Source organism: Phalacrocorax carbo, chromosome 3 (genome assembly GCF_963921805.1).
Source record: "Phalacrocorax carbo chromosome 3, bPhaCar2.1, whole genome shotgun sequence".
Lineage (NCBI taxonomy): Eukaryota > Metazoa > Chordata > Aves > Suliformes > Phalacrocoracidae > Phalacrocorax > Phalacrocorax carbo.
The window spans coordinates 38,080,544-38,107,100 of record NC_087515.1 but is presented as its reverse complement, the minus strand read 5'-3'; the positions used below and the strand labels follow the sequence as shown (position 1 = coordinate 38,107,100).

The 26,557-nt window shown below is 44.1% G+C and overlaps 2 protein-coding genes across 2 annotated transcripts in view; one reads left to right on the top strand and one right to left on the bottom strand.

The window, feature by feature from the left end:
* The window catches only part of MRPS5 (mitochondrial ribosomal protein S5), a 1,175,798-nt gene that overhangs the window by 552,078 nt on the left and 597,163 nt on the right, over window positions 1-26,557 (top strand). The gene's annotated exons all lie outside the window — the stretch shown is intronic.
* LOC135312768 (syntabulin-like) lies at window positions 66-26,528 on the bottom strand. The gene is given in 9 exon segments (XM_064448526.1): window positions 66-502; window positions 505-571; window positions 573-1,215; window positions 2,439-2,588; window positions 3,582-3,785; window positions 6,751-6,850; window positions 15,701-15,820; window positions 16,263-16,362; window positions 26,502-26,528. Coding segments are annotated over 9 exon segments (1,848 nt in total).

Here is a 26,557-nt window from a genome sequence, read left to right as displayed (position 1 = left end):
GGACTATTTCTGTAGGCAGCAGTACTCTCAGAAAACACCAGTTACAAACATCCTGTAGAAAGGCTTTACCTTTTCCATTCTGAAACAAGTAACATGTTTTCAAACCGATTTATAGGGCAAATCAAATAGTCAAGAGCAAAACGGTGGACTAGGACAGAACTGCAAAACAACGCTCCAGTACTGTAAATGAGATCTGTTCCTGCTCCATGAGTACTGAAAGCCCACATGATAGTTGGTACAACAGGGGCTGCTACAGCCAGATCGCTGGCGAGTCTGCTGCTCCAGTATGTCTTCTTTATTCCTGTCTGAGAAACAGTATTGACGTACCCAAAGACTTCATCATCGTGAGGTTCTGTAAAATCAAGTTCTTTCACAAAATGGTTTTCATTAACTCCGTGCTCCGCCTTCCTGCATGGAGGTGTCACAGGAGACAAAAGGATGGTAGAGTTTGGCTCACCTGGAGTTAAGTCCACTACGATACCAGAATCACTGAGGCTTTCAAGAGAAATTGACCCAATTCCTTCAGGGAAGAAGGCGGGCTTAGAGGACAGGCATCTTGAGCTCTGAGCTCTGAACATGTTTTGAATGAACTGCTCCCCTTCTAGGCTATATGGCACCACATCAGTCTGGATGGTCTGCTCCACCATCATGTTTCTGACTTTCTCCTCCTCCTCCTGGGAAAAAGTTAGTTTCTCACCCAGAACATTTTCAAGCATCTCTTGATTCACAATAGAATTGGAGGGAGCTGAATCACTCAACTCAGAGGTTGTGGTGGTCAAACTCTCTTCAAATAAATCAGTCCCGTTAGCTGTGTCCTCATGAAGAAACAGCCCACTACCTGCCAGCTCCTCCAGAGCTTGGTCCTCTGTGGTGGGGCTGTCTGGCATCGTGGTACACAACGGCTTCCCCTCAGAGTCACATGTGTACTCTGGGCGCTGCTCATCTCTCACAGAGCTCTTCAGGGCCATCTCCATGCTCGACACCAAAGATTCCAGTTTCTTGTGTTCAATGCTTACGTCTAGGAAGTATTTCTGAAATTTTTTGTCTTTCTCAGCCGAGCTCTTCTTCATGTTCTCAATACCTTGTTTGAGTTCTTTAATTTCCCTCCTTGCTTCCAAGAGGCTCAGCTCCATCTCCACATGATTACACTCGTCTTCGATCCAGTCTTCCTTCATACGTTCCACCTGAGCTTTGAGCTTTTCGATTTCTCTTTCCCTGGAGCAAAATAAAAATATCGTAACACTTCTGGTGACTGCCTAGTTGAAGAGTCAACGTGAGGCTCCACCTCACTGGGGTGGCTATGCTGCAAAGATGCTCCAAGGAAGAAGCAAATTCCTCCATGCATCATTTGCTGCCACCTCTGAGAGAACTGGCAGAGATGTCAGCTGGCTGCCAAGACGCACTGGCTGATTCCTAGCTGGAGTCACCAACCTGGCCACACAGCCAGCAGCCTTGTGGGCTATGCTGTGATCCTGGACACTTGGAGGTGAAAGTGGTGGCCTCTGGGTTAGGTCCAACCAGTACAGCGCTTGACATCTCACCTACTGCCTCACCCTGGAGGAAATGACAAACAGCTGCCTGGATGTGTCCCCTGTGCCTGCCAGCAGCTCGTCACGTATAGCCAGAGCCAACAGTGGCCTCAGACAGCAGGATGGCTCAGGGCTGCAGGCACCTGGCTTGCTTTGCACCCGGCTTGCTTTGCACCCCCCCAGCCCAGCATGGATCCAGAGGCTTCTGCCCTCACTTGCAAGCAAGTGGGGAGAAGGGCCCCCTGCGTGAGATCCAGCCCTCACAGGTACAGATGTCGGGCCACCCAAAGCAGGACCAAGGGGTCCCTGGGACTCTACCTTGGGGCTCCATTCAAACAACCCTTTGTGCCCGCTTGGGTTGTGTGTGCTGGAAAGCCAGTTCTCAGAGCACAGCTTTAGTAAAAGAGAGAACATCTGTTGCTGTGTAATGTACATTGTTGCTTCTTCGCTTAGCATCCATACAAAGTGCTACTGCAAAAAAGTCCATATCTAAGCAACAAAACCACAAGCGGGCACACTAGTTTGTGGCAGAGCTTTTCTTTCATTAGGGGAAAAGGGGGACATTTGTCGTCGTATTTTCTGAGCGAGGTGGAACTTTTTTTATGTATAAAAGGTCTCAGTGCTAAAGTAGGCTGGTGAAGAACTATCCTTTAAAAGTCTTCTATCGGGAAAGTTCAAAAAAAGGGAAAAAGAGACAGCCATATTTGTAACGAAAGTGCACGGTACATATTCAGTGAGCACACAATGAAACCTTAAATACCTGAAAACAACCTAATCAGCCCGATCATATTTCAAATCTCTTAATGAAAACTTTACACGGTCAAGAAAAGAGTAAAAATGATCAGGACTCCCATCCCTTAATGCTCCTGAATAAATCTTGTCCAGTCTTATTTCTGAAGTGAAATATACCTTTCTGTAACTTTGCACTCGGATTCCTTCAGCTTTTTTTTCAAATGCCGTATTGTAACTTCTTTCTGCTGCAGAGGAGTCAAATACCGCTCCGGATTTTCTGGCTTAGTGCTGCAATTGTGACCACAAGAAATAGATTTCCCTGATCGCCTGAAAAGAAAAAAACCATCACACCATCACATAACATCACTCCTACAGTTCTTCAGTCCTGGCAAAAAGGAACACATCCCATAGACTGATATGGCGCTTGGCTCATTTTGGGCTCCTCAGTGTCCACACAAGTGACTCCCTCTGGCAAATCAAAGTACTTGAGAAAAGGGCTGATTTGTGGCTATAGTACAAAATTTACTATTTATCATACTTGTTTTCAGTGCCATTGCCTCAAATGAGACATTTAACTTTAAAACACCTAGCCATCTCCTCACCCAAAACGGTGCCCAAGAGCAGGCAGCTGGGCCATTGGCAAGGGCACCCAGCTGCAGACACAGCCAGCTAAGGAAGCGTACAGACTGAGTTCAGCTCCACATGTGAGTTAAGAAGCCGAGCACCCTGAAACCTACATTAATCCTATCTAGCTTTAGGTGTGTATCTGACGTGCTTGGCTGTTGAGTTGCCTGGGGTGGGAGGAAAGAGAGAGAAAGGGAGGGAGAGAAACAACAATTTCTTCTCTGCAATACGTGTCGCATGCTCCCGCAGGTATTAGTTTTCTTCCCTGTAGAGGAAACTGCACACAGAGGTACCTAAGGCCGGGCAGGGTGAATTTTCACCCGAGCATACAATATTTTCTATACAACCCCACCCAACTCTCTCCAAAGGAGAAAGGACCTTTCTGTGAAAGAACCAGGAAAGCCACATGAGAACTGACAGCATAAAACCACGGAAAGGAGCCTGCCTTGGAGTGAAAACCAGCTACAAAGTGCTTTGACTAAAAGTAACCTTGAATTTTACAGTACTGAAACAGTAAAACTTTTACATGGGATAGAGCACACTGTTGATTGTCGAGCCACCAATATGAAGAGTCACACCCATGCTGAGGAGCAACACGACCCCTTTGGCAAGCCAGACAACCAGCTGATGCCACATTTGAGTGCAGAGAGGGTAAGTCAGTGTGCTGAACACCAGGATGCTGAAATAAAGACTTACCTCGTCACTTGGCTGCTGTCACTTCCTTTGTTTGAGCCTGAGTTGCTTCTGCTGGCTAAAGAAGCCCCATAATTCTGACGGGTGTTCGCAGGACTCGGCTGGGTTTTGCTCAGTGTTGACAAAGGGGCCTTTTCACGGGAAGCAGGTGGGCTGGGTCTGGACTTGTTGGATAAGGATCCATTATTCTGACCATGAAGGCCACAACTGGAGGAGAACCAACATGGTTAAAGCATACTGGATTATCTTTATCACACAACTCATTATGTGTCTTATTTCACGCACAAAGCTGTCTAAACACTAAAACAGGTAGATAACTGTGAGTGGCCGGGAAGAAAGTCCTGAAGTCATCAGCCACTGCACACTCTTTCACTGACTGTGGGGCTCTCAGTCTGAATTATGTGATCTAGGGAAACGTTGGCCATTTTCACGTTTCTCTGTGGATAGCACGGTTCCCACTGACTCCACCAGATCATCCACATTCCCTGAACCTCTGACTCCATTAAGCAATGAGAGGACTGCAGCCTGGGCTAGGGCCAAAAGAACCACGCTTCAGCCTTCCCTGGCCAGACCGGCAGAGGGATGCCTGCTCATGGAGGTTTGCTCTAAGACTGCTTTCATGCTCCTTGGCAAGCAGCCTGAGGGATCACAGTGTGTGATGAAAACAGATTTGTTTGAGCCACTGTTCCTTTCTCTCTTTGGCATAGAGGGTGCTTCAGCTGCCACTGTCAACTATTCATAGAATCATAGAAGAGAATCATAGAATCATTAAGGTTGGAAAAGACCCCTAGGATCATCAAGTCCAACTGTCAACCCAACATCACCAAGTCTCCTAAACCATGCCCTGAGGTGCCACATCTACACATCTTTTAAGTACCTCCAGGAATGGCGACTCTAACCACCTCCCTGGGCAGCCTGGTCCAATGCCTGACCATTCATTTGCTTAGATATAGTTCAAAGCCTACGGTGAGCAGGCTGAAATAGTATTAAAATAGACAAAGAAAACCACAGATTTTTTTCTTCCTTCCTTCCTTCCTTCCTTCCTTCCTTCCTTCCTTCCTTCCTTCCTTCCTTCCTTCCTTCCTTCCTTCCTTCCTTCCTTCCTTCCTTCCTTCCTTCCTTCCTTCCTTCCTTCCTTCCTTCCTTCCTTCCTTCCTTCCTTCCTTCCTTCCTTCCTTCCTTCCTTCCTTCCTTCCTTCCTTCCTTCCTTCCTTCCTTCCTTCCTTCCTTCCTTCCTTCCTTCCTTCCTTCCTTCCTTCCTTCCTTCCTTCCTTCCTTCCTTCCTTCCTTCCTTCCTTCCTTCCTTCCTTCCTTCCTTCCTTCCTTCCTTCCTTCCTTCCTTCCTTCCTTCCTTCCTTCCTTCCTTCCTTCCAGTTTCCCTCATACGTATCTACCTTTCTTTTCCCACTCTTTATTAAATAACCTGACTGTCGACTGTGGGCTTGAAAGCAACTGCTATCTGTGCTGCTGGCAACTGCCAAAGGACTGAGGTGCTCTGAGCACAGCTCCCCAAGGTGGGTTCCTCGCTTGCTCGCTTGGTTTGTCTTCCTGCACTGCTACACTGCTACCTACATCCTCTCATGGACTTTGTTCTTCTCAACTGTAATGAAAGGGCTGGTTTCAGAAAAGAAAAAGGCAAATCCAGCCAACCAAAGAGGCCTGAACATAAAAATTTAAATACCACAGCACTATGAAGCAAGAACTCTTCTCAAGATTCCCTAACTTGGTTTCGTCCCCCCTCTGAAAATGGAACAGTTTATAAGGAAAGTGGCTGCTGCAAACCTTCATCACACTGCTGTGGTTTGGGTGATTTTATAATTATTTTACAATGAAGTGCGGGACTGTGGTTTGTGACAACACTGAGATTTTTCAGAGGAAGTTGAGTCAAACAGTTAAAAGAGAACATATCGCAAAGGAGACCTCTCCTTCCACTTCGTACAGTACAGCATCAACTCTTGGGTGAGGCAGAATTCACATAGACTGTGCATAATGCAGCAATGCAATTGAAGGAGCATTATTACAGAGGACTTCTGTCTAATTAAGTGGGTCAGGATGCTCTAATTTGAAGTTACATTTAAATGCACAGAAATACATGCAATGATACAGAATCTTACTGCAAGTAAGGTGATTTTAGGGCTTCATATGATACTTAGTATTTTTCACACACACACACGCACCTCCGGCCAGTACCTTTACTGGTTAGATTTAATCTAGAGAGTGCTTAGGTAATGTTTATTTTTCTAATGAACAGTCTCATGACACAGATAGGAAACTGCTCATTAAGCATCATTCTGACAATCTCTGTGCGCTGGGGCACACTCCGACCTCAGAGACATCTGTGTGACTTAAGCCTAGAGGTATCCCACTGCCAGTCCCGGCCTGCCTGCCAGCACTTCCACAAAGGGCAGGAAACCCGTCCTGTCAATCTGAACTCTTTCCACCTACTCCAAAAAATGTAACCAGCAGGGATTTTGTGGGTGGAGCACAATGTGCGCTGCTCCACCCAAATGTCCTCATCCTCGCATTCACAAGCTCTCTGGATTTGCACTTCACAAATGACAGGGAGAAATCTTACAGAAATCTTTCTTGAAAGATTTGTTTAGATAGATAACTCATTTATTATTTTTTTTTTTTGCATATAGTTTTAGTTACAGAAAGGTTGGGCAAGGGTGTTGAATACAAAAGCATCAAAGGCAATATTGTCTACTTCTTCCTACAAAAAATAAGGTCATGACTTGGAAAGGCACATGCCAAGCTGACAGTTTATTACAAAGAGAAAACAGTGATAAGACCAAAAGGTTAAGGTTAACTTCTTAGAGGTACTGCTGTTAAGCAACATATACCCAGTTGCCTCCTCCTCCACTCCAGCTGAAGTCTCTTCTGTCTTACCTGAGGGTATCTCCCATACTTGTTATGAACAAACAACACAAAAATACCTGTCGGCTGATCTGGCCTATTGACATGTTTTGGTCTCAAAAAATATAGCTTTTTTTTCCCCTTTCTCATATTACAGTTCTCATCAGTGTAAGTGCTGCCCAAGAGCATAGTGTTAGCCAAATTGTTTCAAAACTCACACTAGTGCTATTTTATGTATTAGCTGCAAGGCCTTACGTAGTAGTCTATCTCTGCACTAGCAACTCTCTCACTCTTCAGGAAAAATGGCTTTGCTTACTTGTGAGAAAAAGACCTTTTGCTTCCAGCAGCCGACACATGGGCTTCAGGCACTGAGGTACAGCCTGTGTTGCTTGAAGAGCTAAAATTGGTTTTAATCCCTGGAAAAGAAAAGGGATGAGTAAAAACACAGTGGAAATCATAACTCAAAGGCTGTTTTAAAAATCACGATGAACAACAAGCATCATCCCTTTGCCCATCCTGTGTGAATTTTAGCAGTTGCATGAATTTTCCAACAACCCTGATGTCAAGCACGTGATTTGTTCTGGATTTGCAACATTTCTTCAGAAGTGGCACTTAAACAAGAGCAGAGAAAAACCATTTGGACACAAACCCCTCACACTAAAGAAGCCCTTTTAGGACACGGCTAGGAACATTTGTTGTGACCACCTGTTTGCTTTCTTACAGCCGTCAATACAAGAATCAGGCTGCTCACGTGGCTCCTGCAGCAGCACACAACTGTAACTGTAGATTTCGCTTGCTTTAAACCATAGGAAAACACTACGCGCTGGGGGAAAAGCCGCTTCCATTTTGGTCTCTGAGACGATGTACACATACATGCATATGTACATATACATGTGTATAGGCTAATAGGGTATATGCGTCTGCGTATGTACACACATATGCAGGTTCTCGTGGCACACAGAAGGACAGTAAAGCAGTTCTAATAGCCTTAAATCAGTCCAATAATCACGCGCGGCTCTCAAGTGCTTCTGGGGTGTTAAGCCATCTACCTGATTTCTGACTTTCTATGGATCACAGCTTTTATTTCCCAAGCCCTGGCATGTACAGGGAAAACCGCTTTCATTTTGCTACAATCAGTAGTAGGCAGAGCCACTAAGAAAGTCTTATCACCTGGAAAAATACCCACCCTAAAGTTAGGATTTTTTTCAGTCTGTCACTCAAATGGCAGATGTCCAAAGCCATACCTGGGCCTTACACTGCAAAGCCACAATATTGTACGATGACTTTAATCTGAGGGAATGGAAATAACTTTCCAACAGCCTTTAAACAGCTGGTCAGGGGGAGCATCTCTCACCTGAGAATTTCTGGGCGCCGTCTCACGCACAGACACCCCCAGCCAGCAGCTGCAGACTTACCATGAACCCCATTTTTGCTATATTTTCCATGATGCATCTGCAGATACCATCATCCCCCACTGGGGTGGATAAACCTTCAGCTGCACAGTCGTTCTTAAATCCTTTGCAGAACTGATGGTGATGTGCACGTCTTGTACCCCAGTTGACTACTTTTGTTGCTGTGACAATGTGATTGCGAAAGCTCACACATCTAAGTCCCAGAACAACCCACCTCAGCAGCATTAACCATGAAAGAGGCTGCCGTTTCTCAAAAACCATTTCTTTTGTCTGAACTGGCTATAACACTTGTTTTGCCCTGATCTGAGACTCCCCTGACTAAGAGGAGTGTCTTACCCACCATTTCCCACAAAGGATACCACATATTCAGTCATCATGAATTTCTCATTTGAAATTCATTCATACATATATTTCTATGCTGCAGCCACTCAGTGTCACAGTGCTGGCAGGCAAGACAACTTGGCACCATGCTCTGACGGAAACGCTCATGCCACACGTAATGGCATCCAACACTGAGAGGCCCGTCACTCTGGCCCCAGCCCACCTTGCAGCAGGCTACAAGCGGCAGCACACCCACTCCCTAGGAGCAGAGCTGTGCACTGCTCTGTGCAACGGGAAGAACAACACAGCGATGGCCAACAAAGTGCTGCAACGTTTTCCAGGATTGCTTCTTGCCTGCAAGACACTGGAGTGAAATAGTGCAGTATCAAGTGCTGTCCCTGCACTTTATTGCTCAGTGGGCAACGGCACTGAGCTAAGAGAGTGCTGCAAACAGCATCATGCTTTCTGCACTGCCTTTTAGCCTCCTTGCTGCCCTGACAGCACCACTACAGTCACCTAGCTCTAGCTGACATGGAGGGGAGAGGGGAGCCTGCAACTCCACAACTGCATGCTGTGCTGCCCACGATGAGGAGCGCAGGCAGTGCCAGCTGGCACAACCCAGGCAGAGGCAGAAAAGGCAGTGACGGTACGTCAGACGTGTGTGCACATCTGCCCCATGGGTTGGAGGACCACTGCTTAGGGAGCTAACACCGTCCTGCCACAGCACTGCAATTGGCTGGGCAAGGTAGAACAGCTTAGGTATACTTGGTCTGCCAGGACAGTATGCAACCCCATCACATACGTACCTATGTCTATGGAGCCAGTATATACATTTCTTACACAGAGCCACACAACAACCATACATGCATGCCTGGAGTATAGCATCCCAGTCTGCTATTTATAGCCATTACAGATGGTTGGATACCTTGTGGCATGGTCTTCTGGCCTCAAAAGTCAAATTTTGCTTGCACTTGAGCATGTAATATTTTTCCTTCTATAAGAATAAAGCTCAAACTTTCCTGTGTGCATTTGATTGTCCATGTGCTATCTAAATGGTAAGGTTACAACATAGAAAAAAGGAAGAAGTGTAAGTAATATCTGTGACAGGAACACTGACAGCTGAGCAGAACTGGATTCCTAAAACTCAGGATGCATCTGAGTTTAGTAAATCTTTTAAGCTAATTTAGTCTTTTGGTGTAAGTCTTTCTTATTTGCAACTTCACCACTCTTTCATAGCTGCCAAAGTATAGAAACCACAGAACTACCTATCTTCTGACTCCATAAACATGACCTCTTAATATATATCTATGTGTGTGTATATATAGATATAGAAATCATTCTTGATGCTAGGTTTGCATATAGTCACCCAGTGAAACAGAGCTGTAAATGAAACAGCGCTGACAGAGACAGCTTGTCCTCAGAATGTAAAGCACTTCAATTTGCTGAGCTTCTGTGCCTTCAAAAGCATCCTGTTACACAGCAAAGAGACGAAAACACAAAAAAATATAAGTTCACCACTCCAGTGCAGCTGATGGAGGAATAAGTAGCATGCTGTCCCTGTAGATAGCTTTATTTAGAGACCCCAAGGGAAGAGAGGGGGCCTGACTGCATAAGAACTTCCAGCAAAGCCGTTAGAAACAGCTGGAAAAGTAGAGATAATTCAGTTGTAATGCCCTTTATTGAAAGAATCTGTATTTTTAAAAGACTAAGTTTAATTTATCTTAAAACTTTTAACTCACAGCTACATCTCCAGTTTCAATCTTTAACAGCATAAGCAGTAATATTTCCAGGAAACATTAATGCTACTTCTTTTCTATTTAATACGGGGTTGTTCCTGCAAGACTGTTTTTGTACACCACAAGCAATCTAGGAAAGAACACCAGACTGCTCACATGCACGAACAAATGTAAGAAAAAGAAGCTGCACAGAAGTGATGAAGTCTTGCTTCAGCATTTCCGGCTTTTCTTCAGATAACACCCTTTAAAAAACGACCCATGTTGAGGGCAAAGGCTGCCAGCAGGGAATGCACTCAATTCACAGTGTCAAGCTCAGCTGGCAGCGTGTTTTTGTTCCAGTCCCTGGCCTTTGACTTACTATGCGATTTACTATTACTATACATGAGACTCTTGCCTTGCACTTTGCTATAAATTTCACATCCAACAGTAACTGCGTAAATGCAGATATAATCCTGGGAGCAAGGATCAGGACTCTCCTCCACGTAGACTGCTCTATTCTTTGTGTGACAGAGAAGCTGCTCCCATGTGCTCTGCCGCTGCCCGTGTCCGACAGATACCCTCTACTACCCCGAGGTCTAAAGCCAGTGGAGGAAGCTGATGATGCTCTGTAGGTTGCAGTGGTTCAGAACTCTTGTGAGAGGTGTGGATTTGAACTCCTTTGGTCTAAGGAGGGCACTGAACTCAGATCTTTTCCCTGACCTCTACTTGCGCAGCTGCCACACAGAACAGGGTGGGTGGTAGCACCAGTGCTGGCCATAGTTCAAAGCAATGAAACGTGCTGGTTGCTGGCACTCACAGAGGTGGTCTGGCTCTGGTACAGAGGTTCAGAGTGAATGTGAGGCACGTGCATGGGCGCAAGCAGGGTACAAGTAGGTGGCCAAATCTGGGAGACGGGCACGCCTCTCTGGCCTCTCCTGTGGACTGGTAGAGGTGCGTTCCTGCCCGGCATGCTCTCTGCTGTGAATCTTGGATTGTAGTACCTAACCACCCCCTCTTATTGTATATGCAGTTTAGTCATCAAGCGCAGACTTGCAAGTTGTGCTCCCAGAATGACAGTGAGAACCTGAGCACAGCAATGCCTGGCATCAGCATCCCCTCCCCTATCCCACTGCGCTGGCCAAAGAAGCTATCACTTATCACTCTTGGGTGGACATCTACCTGACTGCTTGCCTGTGCCCTCTCCTCAGACAGATCTGTTAATCACGTTGCAGCTGATTGCACAGCGCAGTAACAGCTGATAAATTGGCAGCTGGCAAACATGCAGTCAGAGAAGACGTGGAGCAAAACTTTCAGTGTGGGTGACCATCAACTGTTCAAACCTGCTGGGTGAGGAGACTTCCAGCTCAATGCCAGGCAGAAGACTTTGGGGAAGAACTTCAACGCAGATCCTGCTTCCCTGCATTTAGATCTAAACTTGATTTTACTTGACCCCCTCAATTCATACTGCTGGTTGTGTGATCTAAACTAATTATGCATCTTGATTTTTGCTCATCTAGTTCACCTACTTTTCTTATTTTGGAAGAAAGTTTGTTATCAAATAATCAAAATTTATCTCATTAAGCAGTTTTCCAATCTCATCTAAATACTATAGCTTTGGTAGTAATCTGAGCTGCATTCATGCAAAGTATAAGCACTGCAGATCTCCAAATAAATACGGAATGTGGCTTGTGTATGCCGTGAAACCACAGTCAGTCAAGCTCATCTCTAAAAACAGTCACTACAAACTAATTACTGAGATTGGCTGAGAGCCATCATGTAGACTCTGCATATCACTGTATCCTGAGCCAGCATTTTTCTTCATTGTTTTTAATTCATGGATTTGCAGAGCAGCCACGAGCAGATGTTGGAACAGACAAAGAGCATTACAAGGTGGGGTTTTTTTCCTGCTTTATATACCTTACAGAGATTCTTCGTACGGAAATTAGCCTGACCTAATTCTTTTTTGTGATTCTATATGCAGTTTGAGCTCTTCTAACACCACTTTAGAACAGCTGCCAGCAATTTTCCCTTCTCATCCTGAAATGACCTTTGCTGGGGGAACACATGTTCACGGAGAAGACAACAGTCTGGACAGCTTATCTTTCTGTTCAAACCAAAAGGCTCTTTCGATCAGAGATGGAAGGATGCTACTTTGCTACTCCAACCTCATTAGAAACATTGAGACTGGAGGTTCAAGAAATACCAATAGATGTATAACATGATACTCAACTTGTATATGACAGTTTTGGAAAAACCTCTGTGATGTGTAAATCCACCTACGGACAAGTCTTTAATAAGGAAGCATGTGGTGTCACCTCAGGAGTTTTCTCATATACCTGGCAGTACTACCTGGTCTGCTTGAATAGAAATGAATAGGCTGGTCAGAAGTACTTTTAGAAGCTGGAAAACATCATCTTTGGCAGGGATGACTTAACAGGACACAGAAAGGGAGTGAACTCCGTCATAGACTAGGTCAACATGCCAGCCGTCCCGTTATGTTGGTGGCAGAAGTTTAACAAAGGGCTTTCAGAGGCCTCTTCAACACATCTCCTAAATCTGGTTCCAATGCACAAGGAGGAGAGAGGCTGGCTGGTGCACAGCAACAAACCCCGCAGGCATGCATTCACAGCAGCAAATGCTGCAGGTATGTGTCCACAGCATATATGCAAACGCATGAAATCACATGCTAAACCTGATTCAGCTGAAAGCTTTTGCACAATCACCCTTAATAGAAGGCACATGGTTTTCATTATAATGTGCATAAAACATTTTAAATCAGTTTTACCTGTTTTCAACAGGGAAGAGAAAACCACCAGAATGAGAAACATATCCGAGAGGTAACTAACTAAGCAGCCCTGCAATCCCAGGATCAAAAGCAAAATTTGTCATAAAGCTAGCCAAACATTTACTGTAACGCACACCTTGAAATTATTACAAAAAAATAATAGAGATCAAGTGCCATCTACTGAAACGAACAGTAAAACCCTACCCAGTATATTGATTGGTTGCCTAAACTATATTTCTATAGTTAAAAAGAAAGACAAGGTGGGTCTCAAAGCAATGAATGTCAAGTTACGACTGCTGTCATTTGCTTGTTTTTCCCCCCAGTAGCACTCTTAGCATTAAGGAACACTAAGGACAGACATGAAGCCTGTGCTTTTTCAGCCTATTAATCCTTGAGGGTTTGCGGTCACACCGTATTCTGCCAACTTTAGCAAACACTCCCAGCCTGCCAGGTGCCCAGACTTCGAAAGCCAACAACTTCCTATTACTTACAGAATTTCAGAAGGGAGGAACAGGCGACCTGTAATGAAATGCCTCAACATGGAAGCAAGACAAGGCTTGTAATCCAAATAAAATACAAAACAAACTCTGCAGAATTTTCATTTCCTTTCAACACAACTTACATAACAGTACACCTAAGATACGGTATTATAAGGTACATCTACTGTTTTGTTACAACACATTAAAAGTAATATATTTCAAGCTCCTTGGGGAAGCGATGTCCACCTTGCAGCGGCTGGAGCAGGATTTATGAAAGGATGCCAGGTCCCCAGCTCCACAGGGGGAATTTTGGAAGTAGCACTCTCCCTATCTGCCACCTCACTTGAGAAATCCCGCTCTCAATCAGCAGAGTGTCTCAGCTATGTGAAAATCTTGTTTCTGGGCATGCCTAGAAGCAGGTCAGCTTTAAAAGCACTGAAGAGCTCGGTGCCTGGCTCCTCTCTAAAGACCAGGGTGGGTGTTTCACACTACACAGAAGACATCAGGGTCCACACAAAAGCAGCCCAAGGAAAGCTCTCTTCTGCTCTCTGCTTTACTGGAGAAAGGATCCACCTGGGATTTGCAGGGCCAGATTTAGCTTTGAACTGGGAGGAGGCTGCACATCATCTCCCCATCACGCCACCTGGGGCACGCACTGCGTCCAGCTGTAAGAACCAGGGGAGGAGATGGGGTTCCTGTCCTCTCAGCTTATCAGGGCCTTCTCCAGCTCCTCCACAGATTCACCCAGTTGAGGGTGCCTGCACGTCTTTGTCACCCGTTGCTACAGAGTGGAATCCAAACAGGCCTGAATTTCCCACAGCTCCCCTGCCTCCATCAGGAGACCCTGCCTAACCCCTGCACCCAACACACCTGAGAAAAGTAAGTTCTACAATCTAGAGTTTTGGGCAAAGTTGGGCAACCTCTGCCTAGTTGCTCTATCAGATGCTGGGTTTTATTTTCTGTTCATAATTGTGGTTTATTTATTGGAACAGGGACTGGGCATGCATTTCCCCCTTCTTCCAGGCTCTTCCTAATCTCGGAATCATAACGACAGGTGAGGACCAAAAGAGATTGAAGGCATCTAAAACACAGCTTCCCCAGGATTTATATAGCTACGTACGTAAAAGCAAGCAAATGTTCAAAATGCCACCGCTATCTGCGAAGACCTGCTTAGTTGTTTATGGCTGAGTTTAAAAAAGGGGGACAAATATTTTGATAGTTTTATTATTTTAATTTAACTAATTCTTAATTAAAAATAAATCCTTTCCGTTTTTAATTTTTAAAATTTTATATTTTAAAAATATAATTAAATATTCTAATTTAATTAAACAAATTTAAAATTTATTGAATTAAATTAAGTACATTAATTAAAGCATTAAAATATCTCTAAGCATTCTAAATGTTTTAGATTGAAGATTGTCTTTGTTCAGTCTGAGAGAAAGGTTTTCTTTAATGTTTTGATTTGGCAGCAAACCCCAAATCAATTCTTTGCATAACTCCACTTTGAACATAAGAAAATGGCAGACAAAAAAAAAAGAGGGGATGTAGAGGAAAACAGAAAAGGAAATAATCTATCCATTCTCAGAAAACAGTTCAAACAGTTCAAATCCCAGGATTCTCTTTAAAAAGGCGGGGTTCCAAAAAAGGTCAACAACAATGATGACAGGATTACAGGGCACTGTTTATGAAGGAAGATTAAGGGAATACAATTTGTGTATTCTAATCAGTCTGGCAACACTCTACCATGGGGAGGAGGAATACAGCTGGAAAACTGTAAAGAAAACCATTTAACAGCAACACAGGATTCTGGCTATGATGCATGTTATGTCATGAAAAATTACTTTAAATAAAAACTGATGTTTGGTGGAAGTGCTCATAGTAGAATGTAGCTGGAGTATGTTCAGAATATTTTAAGCAGGGCATCAGAAAACTATTTTCAACACTGGCATAAATAATACAGATTGTAAATTACAAGCAGAGCACCAAGAAAAAAAAAAATCTCCTAAGAGAACATCTATAATGGCCTTTCCATAGGCACAGTATTTCCTTCCATACAGGTGAAGCGGGCTGAAAACCACGGAAAACAGCCAGAAAGAGCAGAACATTTGCTGCAGTAGATACACAAATTGCAAAGCCTGTTCCAGCTTGACCTCACACATATTTTAAAACAAATACTTAAGAGCGTGCAGTGTGTATAGCATCGGTTTCTCTTATTTGACTCATATTCCATAACGAATGAGCAGAAGAGAGAAAAAAGCTTCTTAAATATAAAAAAGACTTTTTTTTTTTTTACTAAAGATCACTGCTCTGGCCATCTTCCATACCTGCCTCAACTCTGACCTCTAAACCTCAGTGCCCTTCTTACGCCAGGAGCTCAGCCATCTTTTCCCGATGGAGGAGGAGCATGTCCCCACAGTCCCCAGGAGACCTGCATCTCTATCAAAAGGCATTTGGCACTAAAAGGTGAATTGGCTGGCACAGGTCTCACCTTGTCCAACAGCCCAGCGGCTGAGGCGCTCCCTGCAAAAGTCCCATATCTGCATCCCCTACTTACTCAGATTTGCAGTTGGAGCCGTGGCTTTCTCACGGACCACGCGCAAGGCTGAGCTTGAGGTTGCAGGCATCCTGAGGCGAGAATCTCCCTTTAACAGTTGGCGTCCCACTTTCAGGAGATCTGGAGTGGTATCAGGACAATTAATGGGCCAGAGAGAGAGAGAGAGAGAGAGAGAGAAGAGTTATGGTGTGCCTGCTGGGTACTTGGCTTCAAACCCCCAATAAAAGAGTAACTAGATTATACAAAGTGGAAGAGCTTCCCTGGGAGCAGACTCCCTGCATCCCCTCAGCCTGCTCAGCAGCCTGCTACTAGGGCACTCGTCTCCTTTGTGCTCAAGTCCAGCCTCCAAAAGAGGCAAACAGATCTAAGTAGAAGTTTCTTTTCCCTTTACTGAACTAAGTAACAGGCATCTCCTTTTAATGTTCTTTTCCTTTGTGAGGAAGGACGTAAGCACCTAAGTGCGCAAGATGTGTGCCCGAGACCCTGAATTGTAGGTGGCCTGTGCCACCAGCCCAGAGCTGAGCACATCATTGCTTAGGACAGATGGGATTCAGGCTTTCGCCTTTTACTTGCCCATTCCTCCTTTGTAACTTGCTGGCTTCTTTTCGGGATCCTCTATTATCTCTGTGATGTCTGGGTGCCTGCTGCAGCCCGAGAGTCTTCTGAACAAAAGGAGATATATGTCTTGAGGGGCCTCAGCCCAACCACGTCCCTACTAAGCAACATCAACAATAATATTTTAGAAAGGGTGGATCATACAATCTGTGACATTTTTCTAGAACACTTTAATTTAACAGGAACTTGCAGATTTGGGTTCAAAAATACAAAACACTTGAAAGCCAAAACAGTCTTTGTAGGTGCTACTTTGTTTATTCTTCTTTGAAAGAAATACGTGGCCCTTTGCATATATTATCCACACCAATTCAACTCAATTTGTTGAAATTCAAACTCTAAATCTAAAACATATAAAAATCCTAAATAAAAAACCATAGCGCTATGCTAATAATTTTTCAAAGATGCTTTTTCAGCATCTTTTGCTCAAAATATTTGTCTTCCAATTATATTCCGTTCTTATCTCTTGGAAGTTACACAGCACTTTTTTCACTTCAGTGCAGTTCAGTTAGCTTATACCCTAAAAATTCTTCGCTCCTGCTAACAAAATTCACGGTGCAACGGGAGATACAGGCTGTCCATGTGCAATGCTAGCTGCCTTGGGCAGCGGTCCTCAGAAACAGGACAAACGGACAGTGCCCAAGCCTATCAGGGATGAACAGGAGAGGAAAAGGCATCTAATTAGACTTACTTGAAGATCCAAGTGTGATCTTCAAACACAAACTTTCTTCCGCAAATGAATGTCTAAGACTGGGTTTCCTTTCTGTTAAACAAAACAAAACAAAACAAAACAAACAAAAAAAAAATAAGTAAAAGAAAAGAGACAGAAACCGTACTTGGCTTCAGTAAAGGCTAACAGCAGAGCTGTCATAGACCTGATGAGGAACACAGGAGATCGGGGTGGGATTCATCTGACTAAGCATGGATGTCTCTAATGTAGACACCCATGTCTGAGCCAGCCTCGGTCCCATATTTAGGCAACCGAGAGTTCGTCAATATAACCAGTGAGTTCAAGGTACTCCCTCACCCCCGAAACAGCTCCCACAACGGCCAGGAGAGAAACGGCAGATTCACCTGTTAAAGCTGTTCCACTTCTGATCAGCAATGGGACCAGTCACTGGGGCAGACAAGGGGGGCGCCCCCCCATCTGCAGCCCACAGCTCCTGAAGGTTGTCCAAGGAGACCCGTAGATTCGGTTTTCACCTCTCCTGAATCACAAATACCGAGGGATTTACCCCAGGCAGAGGAGCCCCAGCAGGATCCGCCGCCTGCGCTGGGTCCGTTGACCCAACTGGCAGGGACCGGTCAAAAACTGCCACGGGGGGGACCCAGGCGTTCCGATGCACGCGGAGGGGGCTGGGCTATGCAAATGAGGGCACCCCCAGCAGCCGCTTCCCCCCTGCTGCCAGCCGCCAGGCCTCACAGCACCAACTGCTACAACACACCAAGCCTTCACAGGGTGACGCCTCTCTGTGCTCAACTCCGGGATGCAAGCTTCGAGGTTAGCGCGGGCTTCAGCCTGGGCACGGCATCCTCGCTCACGGAGGGTGACATGTGCGCGCTCATTTCCCTCTGAAAGAGTTAAAAATAACATTAGAAACCCTCAAGCTGACACAACAACATCTTCAACTCGTTTAAACTAGACACAGGAGATGTTTCTGTGATCCGAGTTTTTAAGAACAAAAATACATGCTTTTTTGAGCCTGCAGCCGTTTTAATGCTGACTCTACTCCAGCAGTGCTTATTGAGAATGAAATCCATGTGCAGAGAAAGTAAGGATCTCCCTTAGCTGCCCGTGTCTGGGTACCTATTGGTGCTCAGTTAATATCTGGAAGTGTCTTAGACTGGAAGCATTTTTGTGTAGTAATGGAGGGCTGTGTTCCGTTAAGTAACAGGGAAGACTATATCCTGTGACCTTTTCTCTGGTGGCTTGGTATGTATGTGCAGCAGTTGAAATAAGCCCAATATGGCTTCCTGGAGACCAAAGCGTTCTGGAAGACAGTGCTGAGCAGTAGGCTACTAGTGCCTGCAAAGTTCCTGTAGTCTCTTTCTTCCCCACTCCCCAGCAGATTCTGGGCTGAGATGCACCCAGATTTTCCAGGCAGTGATCAACCTAGTGGACGATAAACTGGATTTTCCTTTAAACTGGATTTTCAGTTAATTGAAGTTAGTTAGAACTTGGTTGCTTCTGCAAATTGTAGATACCTATCTGCACCTTTAGACTTTCTAAATGCCAACAAATTTTTTTTTTTTCCCAACAGGAACAGTGAAGCTAAATGCTCTTTGGCTGAATAAGCAGCACTGTATAAAATGTCTCGTGTGTGAAAATGTTTTTTGTACATTTATAATCGTGTTGAAGTGAAAGAATAGTATGAAGTCGTTCTTCTTACAGTTATTCAGTAGGTCTACAGTAAGTAAAACCACGCTGGAATAAGAAGGTCTGCTAACAGTGTGCTAACAGTGCTTATAATTAGTGTTCTGTTAACCAATGAGTTGGGTTTTCCCGGGCATAAATTGTGTTAGGAATGCAAAGCAAGGCTGACATCAGGAATGAATACTTCCCTGGTTTAAACAGCTTGCATCATTCCATCCAAACTCCGCTCAAATTCTTGCTTTGGAACCCAGAAAGAATGAGTCACATGTGGCTGTAGTTCATCATAGGTGCCTCTTTATTGAGAAACGAAACCTCTTCTGAGCCTGAAAGGTCGTAGCTTTATGTTGAATATGCATAGGAAGTTTGGAATAGAGATCAATGTTTGGAATAATGACCAAGTAAAAGAGCAGTGAAAAGGTAATCACTTTGTGGTTGTATTTATTGCTTGTATTTATTTTTCAGTGACTTCAGTTCCTCTGTCTGAGGTAATGTGAAGGTCTCCTCTCATCTGGATGCTACTGAAGTCCAATAAAATCACTCAGCCAGCGGAGTGCATGGAAACCACCTCTCTGTGCAGAGGAGTTGTGTGTTGTGCAGTTTATAGGGCGGGGCAGAAACATGATCTGCTGTGACTGTCCTCACTTCACAATTGCAAATGAATAGCAGCACTGCTTAACGCCTCATGTGGCTTTTTGGAATACCGCTGCCTTTACATGCAGGCTAGCGCGCATATACCGTCTTCCTTTCTGCATCGGTTCAGAGGTGCAGGGAACATACAAAAATCTGCTACTGTAAAGTGGCAAACATTATTACTCTGCATATGCTAGACTGACAGCACTGTCACCTATCTGGCCTTCTGGTGGAATGTACAACAGTGGGTCATCACCTCAAAAACACCCTTGGGAATTCCGTTAACTTGGGAGGTAGATCCTGATGCAAATTACTAATTTCATTCTTCCATGACAGACAGCAGAGCAGCTTAACAGAGCACAGGGAAACTTCTGGCCATTAATAATCAATGAAGGGAAACCATGAAGGTACTGAATAAGTGCAGTCCCTCTCCTGTCCTGCCCAGCCCAAAGATAATATGAAGCCTTTGTACCTCAAATACTTCTAAGTTTTGTGTGTCCAGTTTGTCCATAGTTGGCATCTACCAGACACGGCTGCATCCAGTGATGACAGCTTTTAATTCTCTGCATTTTACACACTGATGTGGATGCGCACGGGTAGTTTAGGCATGTTGAAAGTTAACTCCTTTCGGCCTTGTCAATGAGAATGCTTGATTCTCTTTTAATAAGCACATCTTTATTCTTACCGAATCTGTGTTGAATTTCACCTTTTCAAACTAATGAAGCTTCACTTTTATTTTTAAGTCCTCTTGCAAGCAGCTTGACAGATTTTTCTAATCTAATAAACTGAATGCGAAGCCGGAGCGACCTCCTAACATCATTCTGTTACTACTTATGCAATCGAGGAGAGAGCTGCAACGTGGCACTTGGAGTATGGATCCAGTTGTTGCCCCAGCGCCACTCAGTGATGTGTTCTAGCTGAAGTGGGGAATAAAACAAGTGGATTTGGGGGTTACTTTTTTCCTTTGCTCTAGTCAGCCATGTATTTGTTGAAATTAGAAACCTATTTCTGTCGACAGATTCTCTGAGCTAGCAGGTAATGATGTCTGGGGTTTTATAGCAGTGATAAGAAATAATGCTAAAAGGATATACAACCGTAGACTTTAATTTTTTTTTCCTTAAAGGCTATTGTTTCTATCTGTACTGAGCAATAGAATACAACACAGATGCTGAATACATGAAAAGGAACATTAGAAGTTGTCATCTCATCTGATCATGAAGAAAATGTTTGTAGTACTTGCATTACAAAGAGGATAGCTTCTGATGCCTCTGCTGAGGGGAAGGAGGGACACAAGCCAATGTCCTAGGCAAGTCAAATTGTTTTGGTCTGATTTTGAAAAAGACAGGTAGTATTGTTACTTGAAGCATTAGATTTGTCTAAATAGCTCTGGGCCTTACAACTGTCCTACGTTCTCCCTGACACACTGAATCCTTGAGAACTGAGTGGCTTTTAGATTGTAAAATATTTGGGCAAATTATGAATTATAACCCATTTCTGACAGGAACTTAAAGTATGCTGAAAATTGGACTCGTGTTCTTTAGCAGTTCACATTTTCTTTAATTGCAGACAACAACAGATAGAAGAAAGGGGAAAAAAAAAAAAGAGAAGCAGCGCAGCAACAAAAGAAAATGGGGGAAGAAGCCCAAAGGCTAATGAAAGAAGAAGAAAACAAAACTGATGTAGAAGCGTCCGGACACAAACCAGGCATCAGTGGCACAGTGCCAAGGAAAAAGAGAATTTCAGCTCTACAACATACATATTGGTATTGATTTAAGTACTTCTAGGGCTTCAGCATTTCTAGGACTCCAACCGTTTGGTTTCAGGGCATTCTTCAGGGCATCTTGGAAGGCAGGGTTCTCTCAGAATATCTTCAACGACTGGTAGGTGGTTATTAAAGGAGAAAAAAAGCCCACAGAAAATCATGCCTTGATGGAATGAAGTTTCCTGCAATAGTCCTATTCCAGCACCCTTCTTTGCAGCAAAAGTGATTGAGCAAGGATGTTGATTGAGAGACATCCTTAATGAATAGTTCAAGCCTAGAGAAAAGAATGGAAATACCTAAGAGTGTGGTAAATCTCCTGTATTGTCTATGCTTACCCGAAACATGTAATTAAACAGTTTTAAAGAACCCTTTGCTTCCTGCCTGATCGAGAATGTCTGCTTTTGCCTTTCCATAAAGGTATTTATAAATGTTTCGCATTTTTCCATGGGAGATAATATTGACACGTGCAGAAGAAAATTACTTGTTAAAGGTGACCTACGACTCTCAACGTACTCCTGGTAGAGTACGCTCTGGTAGAGCACAAGTTACAGCTGAACACAAAAGTGGATTTCTTGTCACTTTGTCACCTGCAGCCCCTGTGCTACCATGCCCCTTTACAACACTACAGTGGTTAACAGCAGGGGCATCGCTACACAGCAGTGGTGCGTGCTGCTCCTTTCTTATGAAGGCTAATGTTGTGAACGTAGGGGAGCAATTCAATCGCTTACTTGTATTGGTAAATTTGTATTTCTAGCAGAAATTCTTCTAATTCCTACATTAAGGGGGAAAAAAAGTCTCACGCTGTATACTTGTTGCATAGGTAGTACAACTGAAAAAAAGGTGTCCTCCTGTGAATACACCTAAGTGTGAAAATTCTCAGTTCAGTTAACAGCACTTCTCAGGTTCCATTTTTGTACACTTACTGTATGTATTTACAGTGGGATTCCACTCAGAAAAGCGTGCAAGGTAAATAGGCATTAGAAGACAACAGTAGTTTAATGAAGAAGAAAAGTTAATGTCTGCTGGAGGGAAAGGTGTGTGGGAGGAGGAGGGTCCATGTGGTCATTATGTGCAGCTCAGAACTTCAGTGAATACCTCCTGCATCTTCTGCTGTGCGGATGCTATTATCCCTGAATTCATGGGCTGTCTTGTGGCAGATGAGCGAGGACAGCAAATTCTGTGCCTGAGACGGGTTCCCTGTGTATCCAGGGTCCTGTGAAGTTGTGACAGAACGGGAAGGGGCGGGGGGACTAGATCACCTCTGCCTCGAAAAATAGAATTTTTAACTAAGTTGTAAGACACAAGTTCTGCTTAAAAGAGAAGTACTTGAGAAAGTAAAGACAGTAAGACTTACTCTGAATGGCCTTTGTCATGGAGAAAAGTTTAAAAAAATATTTAGTATGCTTGTCATGCTGCTTAAAATCTTGCACAGACCAACTGATTTGACAGCAATTTTTAGACATTAAAGAAGTCATTGAGAAATGTGAAATTTTAAAACACCTTTTAGAAAGCAACAATATGCACTTTTGTGTGTATCTTCTGCGCAAGTGTTCTGGCTGGAGTAGAATCGATGACTACAGTCTGTCCGGACTGAACAGCAGTATGGCAAGCAAATCTGCTCCTAGTACACACCTCTAAAGTATCTGATGGTGGATTGGAGATAAGAAGAAAGTCTGTGAATAAGCTTTAATAGCAATCCGCGTCTGTCCTTTCAACCACACTGATGAAGCAAGGAGGCACATGTCATAATTCTTTCCCTATTGCTGACACAGGGCAGGGAAACCTAATACCTGTTGCCTAGTTTAGGTTGGAAGCGACATCGCATCTTTCTAAAAAAATTAGTTTAGTGCTTACTATTGCTATTTCTGAGACAATGTAAAATAGGTGCAAATAGATGTTATTTATTAAAAATAAGAAAACATTGGCTAGTTAAGAAGTTAGAAACAAAGCCCCTGACTGCGTCATGAGAATGCTCGTGTGTTTTTGAGCCTTCAGCCGTTTTAAAAACGATTAGGTGCTGCCACCTCCTGCACATCAGCCCTCCTGCGTTGCTTTGCCCTCTCCTGCTGCGTACTCACACTGTTTTGCTGTTCTTCCCTCCATTTCCCTGCCTGTACTTGAGCACAACTGCTCTAGGAATTGCTCCCATCTACTCTACCAAGTCCTGACATAATGCCAGAAAGGGTACAGTGCTCTCGCAGGTAGTAGTCTGTATGTCAAAACAGCATGCATTGGTTTCATATGTTTTCCTGCGCTATAGTTGCTTGTGTTTGCAATGTCCCATGTTCATTTGTCTGAAGGGTTTTGGAGGAAAATGCTCCCCTGTTCTGCTCATGTAGGACATAAATAAAACAGTGCTTCAATTTTAGCGCATTTCTAGCGGTTGGGATTTAGGTGAGGTGGTTGATTTGGGGGGGGAAAGAAGGCAAAATGAGGAAGTGATCAGAAGTGAAGAACAGCCTTGTGAGTGGGTGGACCTAAGTAAGCATGCAGGTGAATCTCTGGTGAGGCGGTGGGCAGTGCCTGTGCCTGGGTGTTTTCAGCAGCTGAGAGGCATGTTGGGTACCTCTTCAGCTGAATATTAAAGAAAGGCTTCTTTGAGCCTGGATTAGAAAGAGAAATGCATAATGGGATTATCAATAGGTGTTGCTTCAACCAGGGAAGGAGCCGACTTGGTTCCTATGCTACCCTGTAAGCATGAATTCAAGCAGCCCCCTGCTACCTGACCCTTAACCTATGCCCTGCTTGTCCTCCCCACCTGCACACTTTGAGGCAAGACTTCCCAGTGTGGTATGAACAATTTCTCAACTCAGAAAAAGGAGGAGGTTTTATTGAACTCTTTGGAGGCTAATGGTCCTCCCCTAGCTGCTCCATACAGCACCAGCAGGATCCAGGTGAATCATGACTAAGAGTAAAGCCAAATATTACATGGGGAAAAATCAAGATGGTACATTTGTCACAACAACTGGGATATCCTCTGTGGATCAGGGAGCAAAGGCCAGTCCCACAGAGTCTGGGACTGGAGCATTTATCGTGGTACTTCAGGCCTCTTCTTACAAAGGGTACCTTGAGCTGTCTACATGCTTGCAGGATGGAGGAGGAAAGGTGGCAGCTTGGAAGCGAGCTGTATTTCGGGTAGAGATCAGAGCACGGACTTCTATCAGGAATGTGACGGGAACTCTCTTGCTGAGCATAGGTAAATAACTTATGAGTGTTGAGCGGACAGAAGATTTTTAAGGGCAAGAAGCAATTTTGACGTTATTCTGGTGTTAGCGCCTTGTGTCTTAAACATGGACCATGTCCAAAACATGGTTTGAAATGAGTTCAGCCTATTGACATTTTAAATGTAAGTGTAGGTTCATACTGCTTTGTTGCCTGCTTGCTGCAAAAGACACCCACGTAGTCACAGGTGAATCTCTCTCCTAGAACTGAAGATCTAAACTAGTCCTCTAAACTAGGCTCCATTTCACCACCACTCACAGCAAAGATCACTTAAACAATAGTGGCTGTTAAAGAGAAACCCAAAATTGTGATAAAGATGGTAAAATCACATATAAAATATTGCGCTCTCAGCCTTGAACAGACATGCTTTGAAGTAGCAATAAGGCATGTTGTGTCATGTGTTCTAGTCCCATCCCCTCCACCCCCCAACCTATTAATTTTGGCCCTTGTGCCCAGGTACTTAAAAGAAAAGCTTTTGAAAGTGACTTTGCAGCAACTATGTATTGCAGTAGTGTCATAAGGCAAGTCAAGTGGCCTGCAGGAACCCAGCAAGGTAGGTGAGCATGGAAGAGGGTGTTGCTGGCAGAGGAAGCAAGACGCTCTCATCTTCTCATCTTTGTGAACTCTTGGAGCCTGTGTTACATCAACATGCCTGTTCGATTTCTCTTCCGTAGTGAAATGCTTAATGAACACTAGGGAATCTGTTGCAAACACAAGTAATTCAGAACCCAGGCATTACAAGGATGCAAAAGGTCTCTGAATTGCCTCTGTAAGCATTGGTGCATATCACCCTCTTGAGTGTTGCAAATGCTCCCCACATGCTGGCCAACTGTTCCTCCTTCCTTGTGGCTAGTTCTTCCCCAAAGCGGCAGGGCAGTGCATGGCGTTGTCTGGCTTCACTAGGCTTCTTCTGCTCTGGGTTGCACAGAGAAATATTACACTTGCTTTGCTGGAGGGGAGAACAGGAAGCCAGTGAGGTTTAACCGGCCAGAGGTGTTGTTGAAAGGTTGGGTGGAGGCAGGCAAACACCGCTATGTCGTCTGTTGGTTGGCATTGCCCTCCTCTGAACTATGCACGGATTTCAAGTTTTGGACAGGAAGAATTTGTGGTTTGATGGTCACAGTGGCATCTCGGTGGGCACACTGAGACTGCATGGCTCTCAGATTAATTAAACAAGGTATTCTGGACTTCTGTTACATGCCGGGAAGACTGACACTCTCCTGGCAGCACAGAAATGAGCAGTTACAAGCTTCTGGAAGATTGCATTGAATTAAAGATTAGGCACTTGCATTTGTTAACTCAGCATGGGTGCAGTCATGCAGGTGGCATGTGTGTCCACAGACCAACTGGAGCCTTTTTCTCTGCCTGAGTGCTTATGCTTGGAGCTGTAATGAAGTTTTTCTCAGCAGAATTCTGTTCTTTGGGTCCTGATGGTTCCTTATGCCCTGATACAGTGCCTCCGCCAGCTCTGCCTGTGGCCAACAGCTCAGCTGAGACCGGCTATTTTATATGGCTTTGCTACAATAAAACACTCACACATTTACCATTTCTAACAGGCTTCATTGAACTTGTGATTATAAAGGTAATTTACAATAAAACAATTAAATAAACAATAAGCTAAAGCACAATACATTTCAAAGGGCTCATATGACTACAACATTCCAACACATTAAAACTTTAAAACAACATTAACACTCAAATTGTACCTACACCTATACTTATCTTTCTAACACGTTTCAAGACTCTCAACAAAGTACCTTTTTGGTTACAGTCCCTGTAAACACACAAGACCAGTGAAACACTCAAGCAATTGTACAACTGAGAAGAACACTACACAAGACAGGAACAAACAATGTGCTGGAAACTGCCTGGGGAATAGGGGGTTGACCTCTACATTGAACTGACTCTTTGGACAACGAATGGATAACACTAGCATGCTCTCTGGAATACATGTGTGACATCCTTAGTGGGAACAAGTCTCCGTGTCACTCAACACTGTAATTTCACAAAAGTTTTAGGTTAGTGCCGCCTAAAGAAATAGCCCACCTTTCTCTGGCCGTTTGCTCCCGTGCACGTCTCACGCTACTCTTGAGCCAGTGCAAAGTGCTGGTATATTTGCCCAGTGAACCAGCCAGGGAAACTCATTGAGCTTAACAAACAACAAATTAACATTCAGCAAACAAACATGAAAGAGAACTCACTGTATTCTCCTTGATCTCCCTGGTCATGTTCACTGTGCAGATATGTTGGCACCAGA